General features: G+C 48.0%; 1 protein-coding gene across 1 annotated transcript in view; it reads right to left on the bottom strand.

Moving 5' to 3' along the window:
• The window catches only part of MYO18B (myosin XVIIIB), a 321,585-nt gene that overhangs the window by 111,470 nt on the left and 188,165 nt on the right, over positions 1–21,950 (bottom strand). Inside the window, exons 34-35 of the mRNA XM_006890467.1 lie at positions 2,981–3,094; positions 707–823 (exon numbers count right to left, since the gene is read on the bottom strand). Coding sequence (XP_006890529.1) covers positions 707–823; positions 2,981–3,094 — 231 coding nt within the window. The remainder of the gene's footprint in view (positions 1–706; positions 824–2,980; positions 3,095–21,950) is intronic.

Below are 21,950 nucleotides of genomic sequence, written 5' to 3'. Positions count from 1 at the left end.
AGAATGATGGACGAATAGAAGAGTGCACAGATGTCTGGAAGGGTGAACTGATGGCCGAGCAGGTGGGTGTGTGGTGCGCTGGTGGGTGGACAGAGCACAAACAGGTAGAGTGATGGCAGACAGAACATTGTATCAGCAGAGGAAAGAAAGGCTGATAGATGAGCAGATGAGCAGAGGGAGGGTGGACGGGTGTGTTGGCGCGTGGGTGTGTGTACAAATGGGCACGATAATGGACAGATAGATGCACAGATGGAAGGAGGAGTGGATGAGCAGACGTAAGGACAGATGCACAAGGCTAGACAGACAGAAGAATGCATGCATGGCTTGAAGAGAGGATTGATGTGTAAGAGGATGGCAGATGGATGATGGGTGGCTGTGTCGGCAGGGGGATCGACAAACAAATGCAAACCATAATCGACAGAGAGAAGGCGGCACAGGACTGGCGGGTGAGTGAAGAGAACATGGATGCTAACGGGTGGCTCTGAGGATGGGCAGATACAGCAAAGAGAAGACTGGAAGCATGACTATGTCAAAGTGTTTCTTGGAGGGATTGTCTTTCAGGGATCACGCTGTCTGGAGGTGCCACTCTCTTCTCTTAAGATCAAACAAACCTTCACAATTCCTAGCAATCTCTGTGACACAACCACCTCACCTTGTCCGCACCCCACCCTTCCGGCGCGAGGTCCCCTTCCCATCAGGCCGTTACCCGGGCAATGAGGTCCTTGTGCTTCTGCATGAGCTCGTTCAGGTCATCCTGGTCCTCATCGATGCGCTTCAGGAGGCTGTCCCTCTCGAACTGCAGCCGGTACAGCTGCTCGTCCAACTGTCGGGAGGCAGGACAAGGGGCATGAGTTGAGTGCGATGCCACCGTGAAGGGGCAGTGGACGTTGAATGAAGTCAAAGAGGGCTTGCCCATGGGTATGTCAGGTAAGCAACCACCTGGGTTTCAGGGTGGCCACGGGTGTGCCGAGGGGCGCTGCAGGTATGCGTGAGATTGTGCATCATAACTGGGGGCATGCACATTCACGTACCAGGGTGGCGTGTGCGCCCGTACTGGGCATGCGTGTGCGTGTGACTGCGTGGACACAGCAGTGCGCATGCATATGAATGGACAGAGCCCACCGGGGAGTCTCTGGACATGGATGCGCAAATGTGCACATCACATGTGTGTGAGGGCAAGCCCCTGTGATCTCCAGGAGACAAGCCCCTCTGCGCTGTTCACAGGTATCCTCCCGGCTCCAAGCACCATCACCATGAGGGTGGCTTTGAGGGGCTGGATGACTTTGGACATGTGCTTTATTTATGAACATATTAATTGTGTCTAGTGGCTTTGTATTTGAGTGTGTATATGCTTCCGTGTGCATGTGTATATATGAAAGAAAGGGGGGGAGAGAAAGAGGGAGAAAGGGAGAGGGGGATTGTGAGGAAGGAAGGGATGGTGAGGGAGGAGGGAGAGAGAGAAAAAGAAGAGAGGGAAGGAGCAAGAGGGAGGGAGGAAGAGGCAAAGAGGGGAGAGGGAGGAAGAGAGAGGGAGGGGGAAAGGAAGAAAGAAGGAGGGAGGGAGAAAGGAAAAGAGAGGGAGGGAGGGGGAGAGATATAGAGGGAAGGAGGAAGAGGAAGGGAGGGAAAGAGGAAAGGGAGAGGGGAGGGAGGGGGAAGGGAGGAGACAGTGAGAGAGAGAGAAGAGAGAAGAAAGAGGGAGCAAGGGACACACACACACAAACACACACCCCAGATTCCTCTTTATTTAGTGCAAACAAAACCTGGGACTACCAGGGCCAGTGGAAATCACCAGGAAACTTCCTCCTACAAATCTCTGGTAATATTGATACTTCAAGATTTTTAACATGCCAAGTCCAAATTTAAGTCAACTCTATGCCCCGACAGGGGAATTAGAATTCCTTATACAATATTCATCACTATAATAGACCCAGGTGAGCTCTGGTGGCCTGCTGGGTAAAGAATTATGATGCCACCCCAATGGCCAATGGTTTGCATGCCCCACAGTTCCTCTGTGGGAGAAAGACGGGCTCTCTGCTCTGGTGCAATTTACAGCCTCTGAAAACCTATGCCAGTTTTAAGTAAGGTCCCAACTCAACAGCAGTGGGCTTGAGGGTTTGGGGATTTCTTTTAGTGTAATAGATCTAGAGTACATGTTAGCTTCTCTCTCTCCTTTTCTGAGTAAAACCGAAAACTCATTGTCACTTTGTCTGACATACTTTGGACATGTTGCAAGGAGGGACCAGTCCTTGGAGAGGGACGTCATGCTTGGAAGGGTGGAGGGACAGCATAGGAGAGGAAGACCCTCAATTTGATGGATCAGTTCAGTGACTGGGGTAATGGGGAAAGGTGTGTCAGAGACAATAAGATTAGTGAGGGACAGAGCAGGATTTAGGGCTGTTGTACATAGGGCTGCTATGAGTCACAAATGACTCGACAGCCCATAACAACAACAAGAACAAGAACAAGAACAAGCTCAAGGGAGCTCTTGTGGCCTAATGGCAAGAAGCTGCGCTGCAATCCCAAAGGCACGTGGTTCGAGGCCACCAGCTGCTCTGTGGAAGAAGGATAGGCAATCTCCTCCGACGTGATTAACTGCCTCTGATAACCTGCTGAAGGGTCAACTGTGGGTCGGTTCTGACTCGATGGTTCACAACAGTAATAACATGTTGAAGTTTCTACTTAAAGAAATGGTCAGACAGGGGGCCCACACCAACGACGCAGTCTCCTCTTGTGGTGGTGATAGGAGAGTAGCAGATGCCAAGGAAATGCTTTACAGTACTGAGAGCACTGTGGCATCCAGTGGATGGTTGTGTCTCCCATATGGAGCACCCAGGAGGCCTATAATAAACACCCACATCTCCGTGGTACTGAGCACCCCTAGTCCTTTCAGTGCTGTGTGCACGGGAGACTCACAACAGCTCCCCAAGGCCTGAGAGGCCCGGATGCCCATGGTTGCAGGGGGTGTGGGGGCAGGTACCAGGCTCTTGTTCCGAGTCACACTCTCCAGTTCGCTGTGCATGTTCTCTAGGTCGGCGGTCAGTGTCTTCTGGGTCTTCAGTGCCTCCTCACACTTGGCTTCACTCTCCTCCAGCTGAGCCAGGCAGGAGGTTGAGAAGAGAAGAGAAAAAGAAAGGGTTCTTTAAGTTCCTTATTTGAGTGTGCTTCCTCCCCGGGCCAGGCCAGTCCCAGCTCAGTGGAAGCCCAAGCTCCGGCCCTACATCCATCGGTAGCCCAGTGCGACCCAGCCTGGCTCAGACCCAGCCCAGCCCTGAGCCCTGTGCAGACCAAGCCCAGCCCAGCCCTAACTCCAAGCAGAGCCAAGACCAGCCAGGCCCAGTTCCAGCAAAATACTTAGAGGCGCCGTTTACATCGTCCCAATTATTCACCAACCCACACTTGGGAAGAAAAGAATTTTGCAATGGAGGCAGCTAGGTTTACGAGTCTGCTCAAAATGTAATGGGCATGACCTTGGGAAATAAACCCTCTGCTTCAGTGCCAAGAGCTATTTCTAAGCTCTGCTTGGCAAATCCTTGCTGATGCCCACTCTGCTGGGCATGGGAGCTCAGTGACCACTCATTTGGTGTAGGTCTTATGCTTCTGTTGAAGAGACAGGGAGGGACAGGACAGGAGAGTCTCTCTGGGAGGTTCAGTGGATGATGGGGACAGGGGCATGGGCTGGGGTTGGGAGAAGCTTGCTGGGACACCTTGAGGTGCTTCCTGGGAGAATTTGTAACTAGGTTTCAGTCTGTGGACCACGCGCTCTGTGTGTCTGTGTGTGTGTGTGTGTGTGTGTGTTTAATGTTCCTTTTTTTGTTTGATTATTTTAATGAAAATTTACAGAGACTTTGGATTTCCATTCATTCTTTCTCGCACACTTTTCTCCCTGCCCATCCCTCCCTTCCAATTCGCTTTTCTCTTTGAAAAGTAAAACAAAAATAAAAATAGTTTTTTTAATTGTTATACACTCCCCCTCCCCGCCCCCAGTCCACTCCACTATGCAGCCTTCATTCTGGACTCCTGTCATGACAATAATACCTAATTATATATCCCTTTTAAACAGTTTTCTCCCTCATCTATTTCAACGCAGTATACATTACTTATCCCCTCTTCGTAAGTCTCCCCCCAACCCCGATGTCAGTCCCACTTTACAACAGTGGCACCTTGCAGTATTTGTCCTTTTGTGACTGAGATATTTCACTCTGCATCATGTCCTCCAGGGTCACTCATTTTGTATACTATTTCATGAGTTCCTTGTTTTTCAGTGCAGCGTGGTATTCCATTGGGTGACTACACCAGAGCTTCTCTCTCCATTCGTTTGTTGATGGGCACTTGGGTTACCACTTTTGCACATAAGCATCCCTGAAGTCGAAGCTCCCACTGTTGTGGTTGTTGGCTGTCGCTGAGTTGACTACAACTCAGAGGTGCCCTGTGAACAACGGATCTGAACCCCTGCCCTCTCCTGCACCCCTGGACCACCCTCCTCATCTCTGAAATGCTCGAGCCCAGTACTGTGTCAATCCATCCTGTGAAAGGTCTTCTCTTTCTCTGACCCTCCCCTTTCTCACTATGATGTCTTTTTTCCCCCAAGCACTAGGCGCTCCTGACAACATGCCCAAACTGTGGGAAACAGAGTTTCACTATCTTTGCCTCCAAGGAGCACCCTGGTTGCACTTCCTCCAGCATAGACTTGTTTGTTCTTTTGTCAGTCCATTCTAAAAAACTAAAAGCCACCAAGCACTTCCAAATCTCGCCATTCCACCCACCTGCACGCAGGAGTCCTTCTCTCCCAGCAAAGCAGGACCATCCAGCTAGGTACAATTGCATACTTGATCCCAAGAGACAGGTATTTTCCACTGAAGAAGACTGTATGTCTGCAGAATTTCTACTCTATCCTGAGACTGCCATCTCTCCCCTTGACTTCTTGAACCCCACAATCTCTGAGCAGAAAGGCCTTTTAGAAATTAGCCAAATGAAATTCTCTTTGCTCAGAGAGGGCAGCGCTTCATTCAAAGTCACAAAGGCGTCTGCAACAGAGAGACACACAGTGGACACTGCATTCTAAAATGCCGACAGCCACGGAAGCAGTAGTCAAGACATCAAACAATGTATTGCCATGGGCAAATCGGAGGCACTTTTTGAAAGGGGCAAAGAGCAAGGATGTCACTTTAAAGACTAAGGTGTGCCTGGCACATGCCATCATATTTTCAATGATTTCACATGCACGTGAAAGTTGGACAATGAATAAAGAAGACTGGAGATGAACTGATGTCATTGAATTGGAGTGTTGGGGAGCTGGTGGCCTCGTGGCAAAAGGCTGTGCTGCAATCCCGAAGGCACACGGTTCGAGGCTACCAGCTGCTCCGTGGGAGAAGAAGACTGGAGAAGAACTGATGTGGTTGAATTGTAGTGCTGGCAAAGAGTATTGACTATAGCACGAATTGTCAACAGAACAAATATATATAAAAAGAACAAACATCTCTGTCTTGGAGGAAGTACAACCAGAGGGCTCCTTCAAAGTAAGGGTAGAAAGCCTTTGTCTTACATCCTTTGAGCAAGTTCTCAGCAGAGGTCAGTTCTTCATGCTTGGAAAAATAGAGGAACAACCAAAGATCATAATTTAAAAAAATGTGGAGGAATAAAAGAAGGGCCTTGGTGGTCTAGTGGTAAGAAGCTGCGCTGCAATCTCCAAGGCACGTAGTTCGAATCCACTGGCTGCTCTGTGGGAGCAGGGTGGGCAATCTCCTCCCATTTGATTTACTGCCTCTAAAAATCTATTAGCGGGTTGGCGGTGGGTTGGTTTCAATTTGACAGCACATCACAACAAGGACAGCAAAAGAAAGGAAGCCCTGCAGGGAGATCACCAGACACAGAGGCTGCAGGGATGGGCTGAGAGCACAGCGGGGAGGGTGGGGTGGTGAGGGCGGCTCAGGGGCAGGCAGCGCTCTGTTGTGTCACACACAGGGAAGCTGTGCATTGGAGGCAGCTAACAACAACAGCAACAACAACACTCTCAGCTACAGTCCCTAGAAGAATGTTTATAATTTCCAGTGTGGGGTTGCTGAAAAGGCACAAAAAGGCATGGTAGAGTCCCAGTAAGGGGTCCGTATGGAGGAAAACAGTGCTTGGGTGCGAAATGCGACCTGCAAGCTTGGTTTGAACCCACCCGAGGCTCTGCAGAAGGAGGGCCTGGTGACGTCCTTCCCTAAATAGACCACAGCCAGGGAAGGTCTATGTGGCGGTTCAGTTCTAACTCATGGGGTCCTTGTGGGCCAGAACTGTTTCCAGAGGACCAACAAGAGGCCCTGTGAATCATGCAGACACAACAATCTCTAGCCCCTGACAAGTTTGGTGGTCCCCTTTGACACTGGAACATAGACCAAGTGGGCTGAGGTGGAGGCCATGTGAGGACAACGGGGCCCGGTGGCCACACTGCACCTGTGGTCATTTTGATCTCTTTCCAACATGGGCGGAAGCTGTCTTGCCCAGAGTGGCCAAGAGCTCCATCCAGAATCAGAGCAGACATTCAAATGCATTGCTATTGAGTCAGAGCTGACTCACAGCTGACCCTCCACCGGGTCTCTGAGGCTGTAAGTTGCATGGCAGGAGATTTCTAATCTTCCTTCCATGGAGCCACTGGTGGATTTGAACCACCAGCTTTTGGGTTAGCAGCAAAGCTCCCTATGGACTACCTCAACTGTGATAACAGGGGGCATCCCCACATACACAAAATTCATATGAACAGTCCCTTTCTAGTGTCATATTAGACATGCTCTTTGCATTTTCCTCTTTCACCCACACACCTGCTCTATGAAGCAGGTACTGTTATTACAGCCACTGTACAGATGAGAAAATCGAGGCTGGGAGCAGGGAGCTGTGGAACTGAGCTTGCTGGAGCCCTGCACTTCTACAGGATCTCTCATATCGGCAGCACCGGCCCTGACTCCAGTCTGCAGGCACCCATGAAGAGAATGTTTTTCTCCAACTGGACTTGGCAAATGAGGAGTTCATGGCCCATTTCCCTAAGCGACTGAGACAGGCTGAGAAAAAATGAGTTTAACATCAGAAGCAATTGGCATAGTTAGAACGTAACTGATGGAGGAAATGGGGTGTCAAGTTATGGTCTTATTTTCTCATAGGTGCTTCCAAGACGTGAGGTGGGGTGGGGGTGTGCTCCCCGCAGGCGGATGGACAGATCAGGTCCCTCATTCACGGAGCAGTCAGAGTCCCCTTTAAACAGCATCGTAAAATCCATGAGAAACCTCCCGGATGCTATCACCAGGTCATTTGATGGCTAAGAAAACCAAGCCTCACAGAAAGCCATTTGCATCTGAACAAAAACTAAAATGAATTTTAGAGCCAGCACAGGCATATTTAGAACGAAGAGTGTCTGCAAAGAGATAATAGACATGCAAAGGTCCTGCGGTATGGCAGAGCTAAGTAGGAGGACTAGAAAGACAGGACAGCTGTGCCTAGAGGAAGACAGGGCAATGGTTCTCAAAAGGTGGACAGAGTCATATTAGTGAGGTTGCCGAGCCTGGAGGTAAAGCTAGTTTCCTTTTCAGTCTGTCAAAGCTTATTGACCACCCCTAAACAGGGTTGCTATGGTCTCCCGGCTGCTATGGGGAGAATGGGCTTGGGAGGGATGGGAATAGGAAGTGGAGATGTCACTGAGGATGCTGGAAAGAGTGATGGAGGCAGAGAAAGATGGAAAGATGGGGATGAACTGAAGCATCTGGATAGTAGAGGTGCAGAGAAAAGGTTTGTGTAAGCAGGAAGAGATGGACCACACCAGCAGGGATGAAGTTAGAGACCTAAAGCTTTCAAGAAGGTACCCTCCACCACCCACTGTCAGCCAAGGAGCTCAGCTCCAGCCTGGAAGCAAGCCTGAGCTACTGGGGTAACTGGACAGGACAGAGCAGGGAAGCCCAAGTCACTGGAGAAATTGCACAGGTCAGAGCAGGAAAGCCTGAGTCACTGGAATAAAAGGACAGGACAGAACAGAACGGAGAAGCCAGAACCACTGGAATAACTGGACAGGACAGAACAGGGGAACCTGAGCTACTGGTATCACTGGACAGGACAGATATGGAAAGCCCAAGCCATGGGAATACCTAGGCACGGCAGAGCAGGGAAATCCAAGCCACTGGACACGAGAGAGCAGGGAAACCTGAGTCACTGGAATAACAGGACAGGACAGAACAGAACAGAGAAGCCAGAGCCACTGGAATTACTGCACAGGACAGAGCTGGAAAGCCCAAGCCATGGGAATACCTAGGCACGGCAGAGCAGGGAAATCCAACTCACTGGACAAGACAGAGTAGGGAAACCTGAGTCACTGGAATAACTGCACAGGCCAGAGCAGGGAAGCCCGAGTCACTGGAATTAAAGGATAGGACAGAACAGAGAAGCCAGAGCCATTGGACTAACTGGACAGGACAGAGATGGAAAATCGGAGCCACTGGAGTAACTAGGCATGGTAGAGCAGGGAAGCCAGAGTCACTGGAATTACTGCACAGGACAGAGCTGGAAAGCCCAAGCCATGGGAATACTTAGGCATGGCAGAGCAGGGAAATCCAAGCCACTGGACAAGACGCAGATCAGGGAAGCCTAAGCCACTGGTGTGACAGGACAGAGGTGGAAAGTCTGAGCCACTGGTGTAACTGGACAGGACAGAGCAAGGGAGCGTGAGCCAGTGATGTAGCTGGACAGGACAGAGCAGGGGAGCCTGAGCCACTAGTGTAACTAACTGGACAGGACAGAGTAGGAAAGCCTGAGCCACGGGTGTAACTGGGCAGCACAGAGCTGGGAAGCCCAAGCCATGGGAGAATACCTAAGCACGGCAGAGCATTAAAATCCGATCCACTGAATAAAACCGAGCAGGGAAGCCTGAGTGACTGGAATAACAGGACAGGACAGAGCAGGGAAGCCCAAGGCACTGGAGTAAGTGGACAGAGCAGGGAAGGGCAAGCCGTTAGAATTAATTAGACAGGGCAGAGCACAGTAGGCAGACAGCACGTCCCAGCTGCTCAGCTCTTCCTTGGGCTCAGGGGTTTCACCGGCCTGAGTTTACTGGTCCTCTGAGCTGCTGCATCAAGGAGACTCTATTTTAAGCCCCATCTTAGAGATGTTCATGGTGCGTGATGCTGAAATGCCTTCCTTGTTTGCCTCTCCCAGGAACAAGCAAGGAGTGAAGCTCTGGATCCCAGGTGGAGATGAAATCAAAGACAGCACTGCGCATGTGGGTGTTGGTAGCATTGTCTTCCACTCACACCGGGCTGCAGAGAGGAGTACCTTGGCCTCAGAGCTTCTGGCATTTGCAGCCACATCTGCTGCTGCTTCTTAGGGACCAATTTCAGTGCAAGTTTCCCCCTTCCTCCGCCTTGCTTCATAAAATCCACGAGAAACCTCCAGAAAGAGGATGCTGTCACTAGACCATTTAATGAATAAGAAAACCAAGGCTCGCGGAAATAGGGGTGACTTGCCCGAAATCACACAGCTGGTCCGTGCAATGGCCAGGTTTGTCCCACGCCAGAGCCTGCGTGGCCATTCTCTCCATGGAAAGCCATCCGCTAGCCAGCGGGGTGATGTGTGTTGTGATGCGTTTTTGAGTCAGAATAGACTCATAGCTCACCCTCCGGTTGGTTTTCAGAGGCTGTAAACTGCACGGGAGGAGACTGCTCCTAATTTTTCTCCTGTACAGTGTTTAGTGGATTCCAACTGAGTGACTTTTGCTTGGCAAAGGAACGCCTTAACCGGTAGGGCCACCAGAGCAACCCTACAGCGACTCATAGCTGAGCATTCATTGAGTTTTTGGATGTTATAAATCCCTCAGGAGGAGACTTCCCATTTTTCTCCCGAGAAACATTTTGTAAACAGTAAGAGGTGCACCACGTTGGGGTTAGGAGCACAGTTCCCTGTGGATTATGTCAGGATAGAAGACCACAGAGGCAGACAGAGTCAAGATAAGGGAAGGAACAGAGTGGAGCGAGCAGTTAGCTCCACAGCTTGATGTTGGAATAGGACCTGCTTAGGTAGTGCGATCAGAGCCTGGTCCACAGCAGGGGCTGTAAGATGAGAGGTCAATGGAGAGAATGGACAAAACTGAAGGAGGCCTTTCTACGAAGATGGCGCCAAAAGCAAAGAAGGAAGCCCCTGCCCCTCCCAAAACTGAAGCCAAAGCAAAGGCATTGAAGGCCAAGAAGGCAGTCCTGAAGGGCGTCCACAGCCAAAAAAAAAAAAGAAGATCCGCACATCACCCACGTTCTGGCGGCCTAAGATGCTGAGACTTCGACGGCAGCCCAAATACCCCCGGAAGAGCGCTCCGAGGAGAAACAAGCTTGACCACTATGCCATCATCAAATTTCCCCTGACCACTGAGTCAGCTATGAAGAAGATAGAAGATAACAACACACTTGTGTTCATTGTGGATGTCAAGGCCAATAAGCACCAAATTAAACAAGCTGTAAAGAAGCTCTATGACACTGATGTGGCCAAGGTCAACATCTTGATTAGGCCTGATGGAGAGAAGAAGGCCTATGTTCGACTTGCTCCTGACTATGATGCTTTGGATGTTGCCAACAAAATTGGGATCATCTAAACTGAGTCCAGCGGGCTAATTCTGAATGTAATAAATTTTTCTCACCATAAAAAAAAAAGAAAAAAAAACTGAAGGAGGGTGGTGACAGCAAAGAAGCATGCATTATTTCCAGAACCTTCTAGAGATGCGCAAGTTCATCCCAAACCAAAGAGGAAGCCCGCTCACATCCTGCTGGCATTTGCTAAGTCCACATGCTATTGCACAAGCAGTGCACAGCTTAAACTCCGGAGGCTGAGACAGGGGGTCTGCCTCTGCAAAGCAAGTGCAAAGCACTTTCTATCTTTTAGTAGACAGGCATATACTCTGTCCAGGGTAGACAGTTTGTTTTCTGCCTCCCATAACATGCATGCTTGTCCTATGACATATGTATACTTGCTTGATTGTTTTCATATGCTCTTATGAGTACAGCATGTATCATTAATTTGCACTACTTGGCTGTGGCTCAGTCTCCTCATCTGTAAAATGGAATAGTTCATGGGATCGCCATCATAGCATGAATGCAGGAAGAGTGAGGGGAAAACAAGCCCAGGCCTTGGCATAGTGCCAGGCACACCAAAAGATGGTCACAGTTGTAGTGGATGTTCCTTTTTATCCAGAGAAGATTCCCAAGGCATGGTTATTCTTAAACTCCCACAGTGAAGATGATGTTGTTGTTATGTGCTGTTGAGTTGCCTGCAACTCATAGTGACCCTTTGTACAGCAGCTCTTGAACCCTGCCCTATCCTGAGCCAGTCTCACTGACTCTGACACACCCTATTGCCCCAGTTACTGTATCAATCCATCTCATCCAGGATCTTCCTCTCCTGCACTGTCCTTCCACCTTTCTGAGCATGATGTCCTTCTCCAAGAATTGGTCCTTCCTGGCTGCATGCCCAAAGTATGTGAGACAGGGCTTCAGAATCCTAGCCTCCAAGGAGAATCTTGGTTTCATCCTCTTCAAGATCTATTTGTTTTCTTGGTGGTCCATGGTATGTTCAAGATTCTTCTCCAGCACCACAACTTAACGGCATCAATTCTTCTTTCATTAGTCATTGTCATTGTCCAGCTCTCAGATGCAAATAATTGCATAGACCATGGGCTGGATCAGGTGCACCTTAGTCTGTAGACTCACATCGTTGCTTCTTAGGACCCTGGAAAGGTTCCTGACAGCAGATTTACCCAGTGCAATCTGTCTTTTGATTTCCTGAGTGCTGTTGCCAAGAGAGTTGATTGTGGAGCTGAGCAAGCTGTAAGTGTTAAGAAGACCCGCTCAGCCATGGCCTCCTGTGTATTTCCTTTCAAGGAGGAAGGTCAGTCCAATCCTCTGGGGATCTAACTTTCTAATTAATCGATCTTTACTTGTCATCTTTTTTAAAAAAAGAAAAAGACTGTGCAGACCATTTAAAGAAGCAACAAAATGACAGGGGGTTCAAGTTTACCTGGAGTACCTTGGAAGAAAGGCTTGGTGATCAACTTCTGAGGGGAAAACCCCCCAAAAAACAACTGGGCCACTGGAAATCTCATGGAACACAGCATGAATTGATACTCCTGGGTCCCCCTTGAGTCAGAATTGACTTAATGGTCCCTTGGACCTACTGGTAGACTTGGGATGAGTGATGCATTTAGGTGGGAGGGAAGGGTGCGGACCCCAGAGGCACACGCATCAGGCAGATCCAGATTATAGCAGGCTCGGGATGGATGAGACCTGAAATTCCCCCAGCCCACGGCTTCTCCTGGTCGGCACTGGGCTGCTGCGGACCATCTTAACTCCAGGCATTAAGAGTTTCCATTTATTACACTTTAGGGAGCAGGAAGAAATATAGGGCCATTTCGGATTGATTCTCCATTATGGATGGGCCGATGTGAGAACAACTCAGCGCATGTGATTTCCAATACTGGGTTGTCTGATTGACAGTTTTATGAAGTCAGTGGGAAGTCACATCCGGGTTGACATTAGATCCTATAATGGTGCGGTACTGCCCGACACTGCTTTGAAAACAACTCCCTGGGATGAGCACTGGGCAGGGAAGTCAGAGGACGGAGGGCGCCGGGAGGCAGATGACATGACAAGTGACGGCTCAGATGTGGCCACAGGCAACTCTGCACCAGTCCTGGCTGTCAGCAAGATCTCAGGTGACAACTGGCCCCTCTCAGTCCTGGCATGGTTAAAGCACTCAGCTTTTAAGCAAAAGCTTTGCTGTTCAAGTCCACCCTGGTGTGCCTCAGAGGAAAGGCCTGGCAGCACACTTAAATAAGAAAGAAAAACAGTCCTTGAAAAACCTTATGGAACACAGTTCTATTCTTATACACATGGGGTTGCCATGAGTTCAATCCACTCAAAGGGAATTACTGTCTTTGTTACGTGCTACTGAGTCAGAGCCAACCCCTTGCTGGTCTGCCAGTGGGTTTCCTGACACTTCAAATCAACACAAGACGAGACTGCCCATCTTTCTCTTGCAGAGCAGCTGATGGATTCGAACTGTGTGCCTTTAGGATTGCAGCACAGCTTCTTACCACTAAGCCATCAGAGTTTCCCTCAAAGCCAATTGCTCATGTTGTTGCATGCCAGTGAGTCAGAATCAGCACACAGTTGACCCTCCAGTGGGATTTCAGAGGCTGTTAGTTAATAGCATGGGAGGATCTTGCCCATCCTTCTTCCTGCGGCGCAGCTGGTGGATTCAAACTGTGTACCTTTGGGATTGCAGTGTAGTTTCTTACCACTAGGCCCCCAGAGCTCCCTCAAAGGCAATTAGTGGTGATAAAATGGACTTCAAGTCACCGTGCCACCCTGGTGGAATCTCTTCCCAGAGTACAGACCTGGTGGGCTAGCATCAAGTCTTCTGTCATCCTTATTCGTTGTGCAACTTCAGATGTAGCAAGTGATCTAAATGACCGTGGCCTGAATCAGATGGACCTTTGTTCTTAAACTGACATCATTATTCCTCAATGATTTAGAGAGGTCCCTAGTTATAGACTTTCCTGATACATCTCCTGATTTCCTGACTCCTAGTACCAGGGGTGTTGATTGTGAATCCAAGCAGCAATCAGGAAAAATGATAAGATTTCTTTTTAAAAAAAAATGTTGAATGTTTTATTAAATTGTTTATTTTGCTGCAAGGCTGTTGCTTCATTGTAAAAAAAATAGCACCAGCAAAGGCAGTATATGGCAAAATTAAGACAGTATTGTTCTTTAGCTGACAGTGGACAGCTAACAAAAACTTATCATTTCTAGTGGAAAGTTTGCTAGGTATTCTAACCCAAATCTAGGTACAGATGTCAGCAGTAGGTACTAATGATATCAGACTTAAGATATCAATGTTATCCTTGATCCCGTAAGATGTAGAACTATTCTTACCACACGTAAATGAATAAATTCTGGATATTATAACTATAAAATCACAGGGTAATGTGAAGAAAAGTGTATATTGGGGTTAGATAAGATTTTATAACACAAGGTGGAGCAGATATGGCTGAAAAAGAGCCACGAGGTATTCAATGAGGCAGCTTGCTTGTTGGATCCAATAATTTTTCCTGATTGCTACTTAGATTCACAATCAATACCCTTGGTACCTGTACCAGCAGTCAGGAAATCAGGAGATGTATCAGGAAAGTCTACAGTTAGGGACCTCTCTAAATTACTGAGGAGTAATGATGCCAGTTTGAGGACTAAGGTGCATCTGATTCAGGCGATGGTCTTTCAGATCACTTGCTCTGCATCAGAGAGCTGGACAGTGAATAAGGATGACAGAAGAATTGATGCCTTTGAGCTGTGGTGTTGGAGAAGAGTATTGAACATCCCATGAACAGCCAAAAGGAAAAACAAATATATTTTGGAGAGGGTGCAGCCGGAGTGCTCTTTGGAGGCAAGGATGAGGAAGCTTTGCCTCAGATACTTTGGGCATGTTGCTAGGAGGAGCTATTCCTTTGAGGGCAACATCCTACTTGGAAAGGTGGAGGGTCTGCGAAGGAGGATGACCCTCGACCAGCTGGACTGCTGCAATGGGCTCTAGTGTGTCAGGAGGTATGAGGATGACGCAGGATAGGACAGGTTCCAGGTCTATTTCATGGGGTTGCGATGGGTCTTACTTGACTCTACAGCATCTAACACCAACAATAACATGATTTTCCTAAATTTGCTCTGTAATCAATGTAGCAGTACTACAGATGTGTCTGTCTCCCCGGGTGGCATAAATGGTTAACTTCCTGGACTGCTAGCCAAAAGACTGGAGGTTCAAGTCCACCCAGGAGCACGTCAGAAGGAAGTCCTGGAGACCTCTTTCTGAAGGAGCAGCCACTAGAAACTTTGAGAAGCACAGCTCTCTGCTGACACACATGGCGCCTCCATGAATCTGAGCCCCCCTTTGAAGACAATGGGTTTGGCTTGGCTTCCTGTGGATACAAAACACTAAAATCCAATCTGCAGCCAGGAAACGCCCCTTCCCCGCCCAAATGTTTGGTCTTTTTCCATTCCCTAATTAACTAACTAACCACCCTTTCTCTGAATGTGCTCCAATTCTGAAAGGCGGTTGTGGAGCAGGCTTCCTTCCCAGCCCCCTCAGTTAGGAACCTTCTTCTAAGCTGGCATTCTCCCCTGGTCCTCCACAGAGGACAACTGTAGGCTCTCTGACTTTGTGCATAAGCTAAGGGTCTCTGAGCTCTGGCTGGGGTCCCAGGACACTTGGTGAGGTCCTGGCCCTCCTGTACTTGGTGGCACATGCTGCAAGTCCTTGGATATGGAGCTCAGAAGAGCAAGATGCGCTGTACGTGGCTGCATTCCTCCACACCGCATCATCTACCATGAGCAAGGATGCTGAGTATCACAGTGTCGCGCGGTGGTTATGAGAAGACTCCAGACAGACAGAATGGGGTCCCAATTCCTTCTCCTCAAGATCTGTGTCTTGACTAAGTCAGTTAGCCTCTCTGGGCTTTGTTGTTGTTTTTTTTCTCATCCAACAAAATGAGGGAAATAACGGTAAGCCTTCACTGAGCAAGACTGTTGGGTCCGGTTGCATCAACTGGGCACTGCTCAAGCCTGGGGGATTCTATAAGCAGTGAGCTCTTCTTAGATGCCAGACATTGCTCTGAACTGTCTTCATAAAGGGACTAATTGAGCGTTTATAGCAACTCTGTGAGAGTGGGTAAGTAACTCCTCCTGTTGTTATGAGTAGAGAAAAACTGAGGAACAGAGAGCTTTGAGGATGGACTGAAGTCACGCAGATAGGTAGCCGCAGAGTTAGGACATGAACTGAGGAGGCGGACCCACTAAGGTCTCACTCAGAGCCTTCAGCCTGCACTCCCTCTGTATCCTCTCAGCACCTAGTTAAGACCCTCGGCGGGGGACATGTATTATTGTCGCCATCCAGCTGCCAGTACCTTCCTTTTGTTGTCAGTAACCCATCTTCCTTGTAGCTCTGATGTGGCTTCTCCCTCCACAGGCAAGCTTAGAGAAGGGCATGTGACCCATTCTAGCCAATCAGAGCACCACTTCCTGCTGACCTTGGTGGATGGTCATAGGATTAACAGTATTATGGTGGATGGCAGATCAAATAAAGTGAATGTCAGAGTATTTTTAAGAGTCTCTAGAAATGATGCTCTCTCTTTCTGACACAGCTTGTGTACTAGGAGGGGCTGGAGGACCCCCTTTTCTCTAAGATCCCCTTTCCTCTAAGAGCCTGCCTGGGTATATGGCCAATATTGAGAAGACTGAGCAAGAAAGTGACAATAAATGCATTCCAGTTAACATGATTGCAACACCTAGATCCAGCCAAGCCTGAAGCAGTCCTAGCTTGAGCACTTTTCAGGTATTTGGGCCATTGACTCCTCTTTCTCTGCTCAAACTGAGTTGCTATGATCTGCTAAATACAGGAAGAGGGAACAAGTTAAAGCAGAGAAATGTATACACAGTGCCCATAACAGAACACTTGGCCAAAAGTTGGATCCAAGTGCTCTGATCTGAAATCCTCAGATGAAGTAAGGATGTAGATTATTTTACTGTGCACTCCCTGGGTGATGTAATCATCTGCTAATGGAAAGGCTGGAGGTTCAAGTCCACTCAGAGATTCCTTAGAAGAAAGAAAGGCCTGGAGCTCTATTTCCACAATGCCCCAGTCACTTCATAATGTAATCCATGAAAACAATGATCTACATTTTCATTTGGTGAGTAGACAGTGGGTCTTAAAAGCTTGTGAGTAGTTCTCTCGAGTGAAACTATTGTTCTCACACTGTCCAGAACAAAGAAGAAGGAATAAAAGCAATTCATTTTTGGACTAATTTTGGACAATTAGTCCAAAAAAACTGATGGACCATGTAAACGTCAACCTCCTTTCCCCTGAGACCAGAAGAACTACAGAGTGCCCAGCAACCAATGCTCACTGTTCTTAACAGAGCCACCGAAGAGGGTTCTGGATAGAATAGGACAAAGCTCAAAATCATAAAAATTAACAAGTTTTCTGGCCTAACAGAGACTCTTGGAACCCCTGACACTATGAGCCTCAATCACTTTTGGAGCCTGGAACTAAACTTGGGCCTATGGCTCAATACTTAGCCAACAATAGAGAGGCTTATGCGGTGAACACCACCAAGGAGGCAGTCACTTCTTAGAACTCTCAGTCGTACAAGATCAAAAGGGCAGTACTGGCCCAGAGTGGAATTTCAGAAGGCAGGAAGAGATAAGACAGAAAGATGAGTGGAGATGAGAATCCTAGGAAAGGAATGGGAAGAGTGCTGTTACACTGTAAAGGACTATCATTCGTGTCCTAAAACAGAGTCTGTAGAATGACTAAAGGGAAAAGCAAGTTGCTTTGTAAACTTTCCCCTCAAAGCACAGCAAAATCAGCCACTGGAAATCCTACGGTGCCCAGCTCTACTCTGAAACACTTGGGGTCACCATGACTTTGAGTGGGTTCCATGGCAACTCACTGGTTTTTACTGGTGTGTAGGTCCTGTGTATAGAGGTGGGGGAAACTTTTCTCTCACATCCTCTGGGCATGTTGTCAGAAGGAACCAGGCCTTGGAGAAAGATACCATGCAGGGAAGAGGTGGAGGGTTAGCCAAAGAGAGGAAGATCCTTAACAAGATGGGCTGACACAGTGACTGGGACAGTATGCCTGAGCACAGCAGAGTTCCTGAGGATGAACGCAGCTCTGGTGGCAAGAAGCTGCACTGTAACCTCAAAGGCATGCGGTTCGAATCCACCACATGCTCCTCTGGAGGAGGAGGGGCAATCTCCTCCTGCACCAGCTGGATCCAATTCGATGGTACACAAAAACAACAACAACAAAAAATCCAAAAACAAAGAAAACAAAACTGAACAGCATTCATGAGGATGGCGCAAGAGAGGGCAAGGTTCACAACCATTGTTTGCAGAGTCCCTATGAATTCTAGTCAACTTGACAGTACCTAACAACATCCACAATGGGCCTTACTCCAATGGCCTCCTCCTTGGACACCAGTGTTCACTGCAGCATTACGTTCAGTGAACCAAAAGCTAGACGTAATCCAATATCCATCAAGACAGGAACGGGCCAACACAATGTGGTCTCACACACAATGGAGTATTATTTGGCCATGAAGAAGAATGAAGTTCTAATAAATGTGACAGCACACGTGACCCCTGAAGCCCTGTGCTGAAGGAAACAAGCCAGACACTAAAAAACAAACATTGTCTGATGTCATATTTACATGAACCGTGGTGACTAGACAAATTCACTAACAGGAAGCAGGGTGGAGGGGAGGGGTCTGGAATGTCTAAAGTGCGCCGTATTTCGCTCTCGGGCAATGGCAAGTGTTGGATACAAGAGAGGTGTTTGCTGTTGTAAAATGGGACTGTCCTTGGGGTTGGGGAGAGACTGAGTAAGATGGGTTCAATAATGTATACTGCACTGAAACAGAGGAGGGAGAAAACTGTTTAAAAGAGATATATAACTAGGTATTTCTGTCATCACAGGAGTCTAGAGCGAGGGCTACATGGTGGAGGGGACCTGGGGGAGGGTTTGTAAAACAATGAAAGAATCTTTTCTTTTACTTTTCCATAATTTTTGACTCATGTACTTATAACTTGTTAGTCAAATTTGTGTCTTCTAGGTTGCAACACCCCCATGATACATCTTCAAGGATATGAACATGTGCGGCCAAGCACAATCAATAAGAATGCATCTAAATTCCAAAATCAATCTCCATAATAGTCTATGTGTTTCCTACTGCCAAAGGGGCCCTTTAGAGTAGTGAGAGAAGATCTTCACCCTGAAACGCACAGCGTCCCTTTTCAGCAGGAAGTAGCTAAGAGAATACGCCATCTCGTTTCCCTTATGACTCAGGGTGAAGTCTCTCTCAGGGAGGAGTGATAGGGAATGGCAAAGGACACACTGAAAAGAAGATTAATCAGAACTGGCTTTGACAAGCACTGTGGCATTTGGACAAGAACAAACTGGGAGGAGGGTAGAGAGAATAGTGCAACAATGAATGAATGGAAACCCAAAATCTCTGTAAATGTTTATGAAAATTAATAAAATATAATTATAGAAAAAAAAGAGAGGTGTTTGTTGTTGTTATGTGTTGTTGAGTCGCTTGCGACTCATAGCGACCCTATGTACAACAGCCCTAAACTCTGCTCTGTCCTGTGTCAATCTCCCTGTCTCTGACACACCCTCCCCGATTACCCCAGTCACGCAATCAATCCACCTCATAGAGGGTCTTCCTCTCCTGCGCTGCCCCTCCACCCTTCGAAGCATGATGTCCCTCTCCAAGGACTGGTCCCTCCTTGCAGCATGTCCAAAGTATGTCAGATGAAGCTTCAGAATCCTTGCCTCCAAGGAGGAGCCCGGTTTAACCCTCTCCAGGCTGAACCTGTTCCCTCAGCAGTCCATGGTACATTTAATACTCTTCTCCAGCACCACAGCTCAAAGGCATCAATTCTCCTTCTGTCCTTCCTAGTCACTGTCTAGCTCTCTAATGCCTAACAACAGAGGTGTTAGCTGGGCATAATTGTGAGTGTCACTAAATCATGGTGCTTAAAAATGGTTAAAATGGCATTTTAGGTTGTGTGTATTTTGCAGTACTAAGAAACACACACACACACACACACACACACACACACACACACACACACATATCCCTAACCCTCTAGCTTGCTCAATGAGGGGAATCAGGCACTGTGGGTCCATCTGATGCTTAACCTCACTCCAGCCCACAGCAGTTTGGCAAGAAAGGAATCATTTCACAATTGAGGGGAAACTGCAGGCGAGGGAGCGGAAGTGACTGGTGCAAGGTCAGATTCAAGTCTGTCTGACTCCAAAGCCATACAGTTCCTGGGCCACCACGTGTCCCCACGGCATACAAGTCTCCCTGTATTGCTAAGTTCACTCTAGATGTTCTCTCCCAATACCCACCTCCTTCTCATTCAGCGTGGAGCCAATTGAGATTCCGATCACAGATACATGAGCCACAAACCGATGAATAGCATTACTTTCCTATGCAGAGCCATCTGCCGGCTTTAAATACCTGGGTAAAATGTTTGCTTTGGACTTATTAAGCAGATAGCTGAGTTGGCTAGACATTTGGAACAAGACAGGGAGAGAAGGAAAAGTCCTGGTATTTCAGCTGATCAGTTAGAAGCTGGATTTCTGGGGTCTGGTTGAACAACTCAGGGGATTTTAAAATCCCACATCACAAAGAGAAAAATAAACTGTTTAATAAGTGAGGTCCATGGAGAGAGAGAGAGAGAGAGTGAGGCCCAGCACATCTCGGGCCAGGCCAGGCCAGCCCACTGGGAATCTCAGGAGAATCAATCTTTGTTCGGCTGTAAGCCTTTTTGCTAAAGAAAATCTTCAAGAGCTCAAAATACAGACAGCTCTGACATCAAACAAAATTATTAATTGCAAATGTCTTAGAAATGTCAGGCTAGGTCTATCAGTGGTCTGTCTGGATGAAAAATCTGAGGACAGTGGTCCCAAGGGAAGATTTTTCTAAGACTACAAGGTGGAGGAGAAATAGTTAGTGCTACTTCAGGGGTAGCACTCTCTTCTTTAAAGTGCTAAAAAGCGAGGATGTCATTTTAAAGACTAAGGTGTGGCTGATCGAAGCCATGGCCTTTTCCACTGGCTCATATGCATGGGAAGGATGGACAAAGCAAAAAGGAAGGTGAGCGCAGGACTGCTGGCTTAGAATTGTGGTGTTGTGAAGAGTACGGAATGTACCGCGGACTTCCAAGAGAACAAACAAATAAGCCTTGGGGAAAGGACAATTCGTATGCTCCTAGGAGGCAGGATGGGGAAATTTTTAGTCTCCTAAATACTGGGCAGATTTTCAGGAAGGACTAATCTTTTGAAAAATGCATCGTATGGGCCAATAAAAGAGAAGAAGACGCATAGGACGATGGACTGATGCAGTGTCTGTAGTCGTGACAGAAGACTGCGGATGGCACAGGATAGGGCAAGGTTTGGCTCAGTTGTTCATCGGGTCACTATGACTTGTAGCTGACTCACTCACTCGTTGGCATCAAGCTAGAGCAGATTCATAGCTGATCCGCCTTTGGCTCTCTAAGGCCGTAAACGGCATGGAAGGAGGGAGGAGATTATCCATCTTTCATCTGAGGAGCTGCTGGTGGAGTTGAACCAACAGAGGCACAGAATTTGGGTTGGCAGCACCCCTCCCTACGGACCAGGCTGCCAGAGCTCCCCTTAACAAGGTGAAGGAAACTCTGGTAGTTCAGCCATAGAATCCCTGCCTCTCAGGCGGGAGACCCGGGTTCAAATCCCAGCCAGTGCACTTCATAGGTTATCATTTCTCTGTGGCCAGTGGAGGCCTAAGTGTTGCTACAATATTGACAAAGGTTCACTGGCACTTCCAGGCTAGGAAAGACTAGGAAGAAAGGTCTGGCTGATGATCTATTTCTCAAAATCCACCAATGATGGGTTTCTGATCTACGACCAGTAATGGTCACGGTGCAGAATGAGGAAAACACCCCATTTAGCTATGAGGGGGTCCCCATGAGCTGGAGGCTAACCTGAGGGAAGTTAACAACACCACCCAACAATGGTGTGTCTTTGAGGACATACGGAGCAGTCCATGATTTTTTCTCCTATTCTGCCAGAGGATGCATCATCCATTGATTTATTAAGGACTCATCCCAAGTATTTCTTTCCCCATTTTCTTTGGGTGTAATAACTTGGTTGTTACGTGAGTTCAGTTGGAAATGATCCGTAATTGACCCTCCAGTGGGTTTTCAGAGGCTGCAGAATCCCATGGGAGGAAATTGCTCATCCTTCTTCTGTAGGGCAGCCTTGAACCCCGTGCCTTTGGGTTGGTAGTGCAACGCTCTAGGACTATACCACTATAGTTCTAAGTACATATATACATAATGCAGAATACACGC

The sequence above is a fragment of the Elephantulus edwardii genome, unplaced genomic scaffold (genome assembly GCF_000299155.1).
Source record: "Elephantulus edwardii isolate Elephantulus edwardi_28Jun2011 unplaced genomic scaffold, EleEdw1.0 scaffold00089, whole genome shotgun sequence".
NCBI classification, from domain to species: Eukaryota; Metazoa; Chordata; class Mammalia; order Macroscelidea; family Macroscelididae; genus Elephantulus; species Elephantulus edwardii.
Note: the sequence above shows the minus strand (reverse complement) of the source record. Positions and strands in the feature narration are given on the sequence as shown.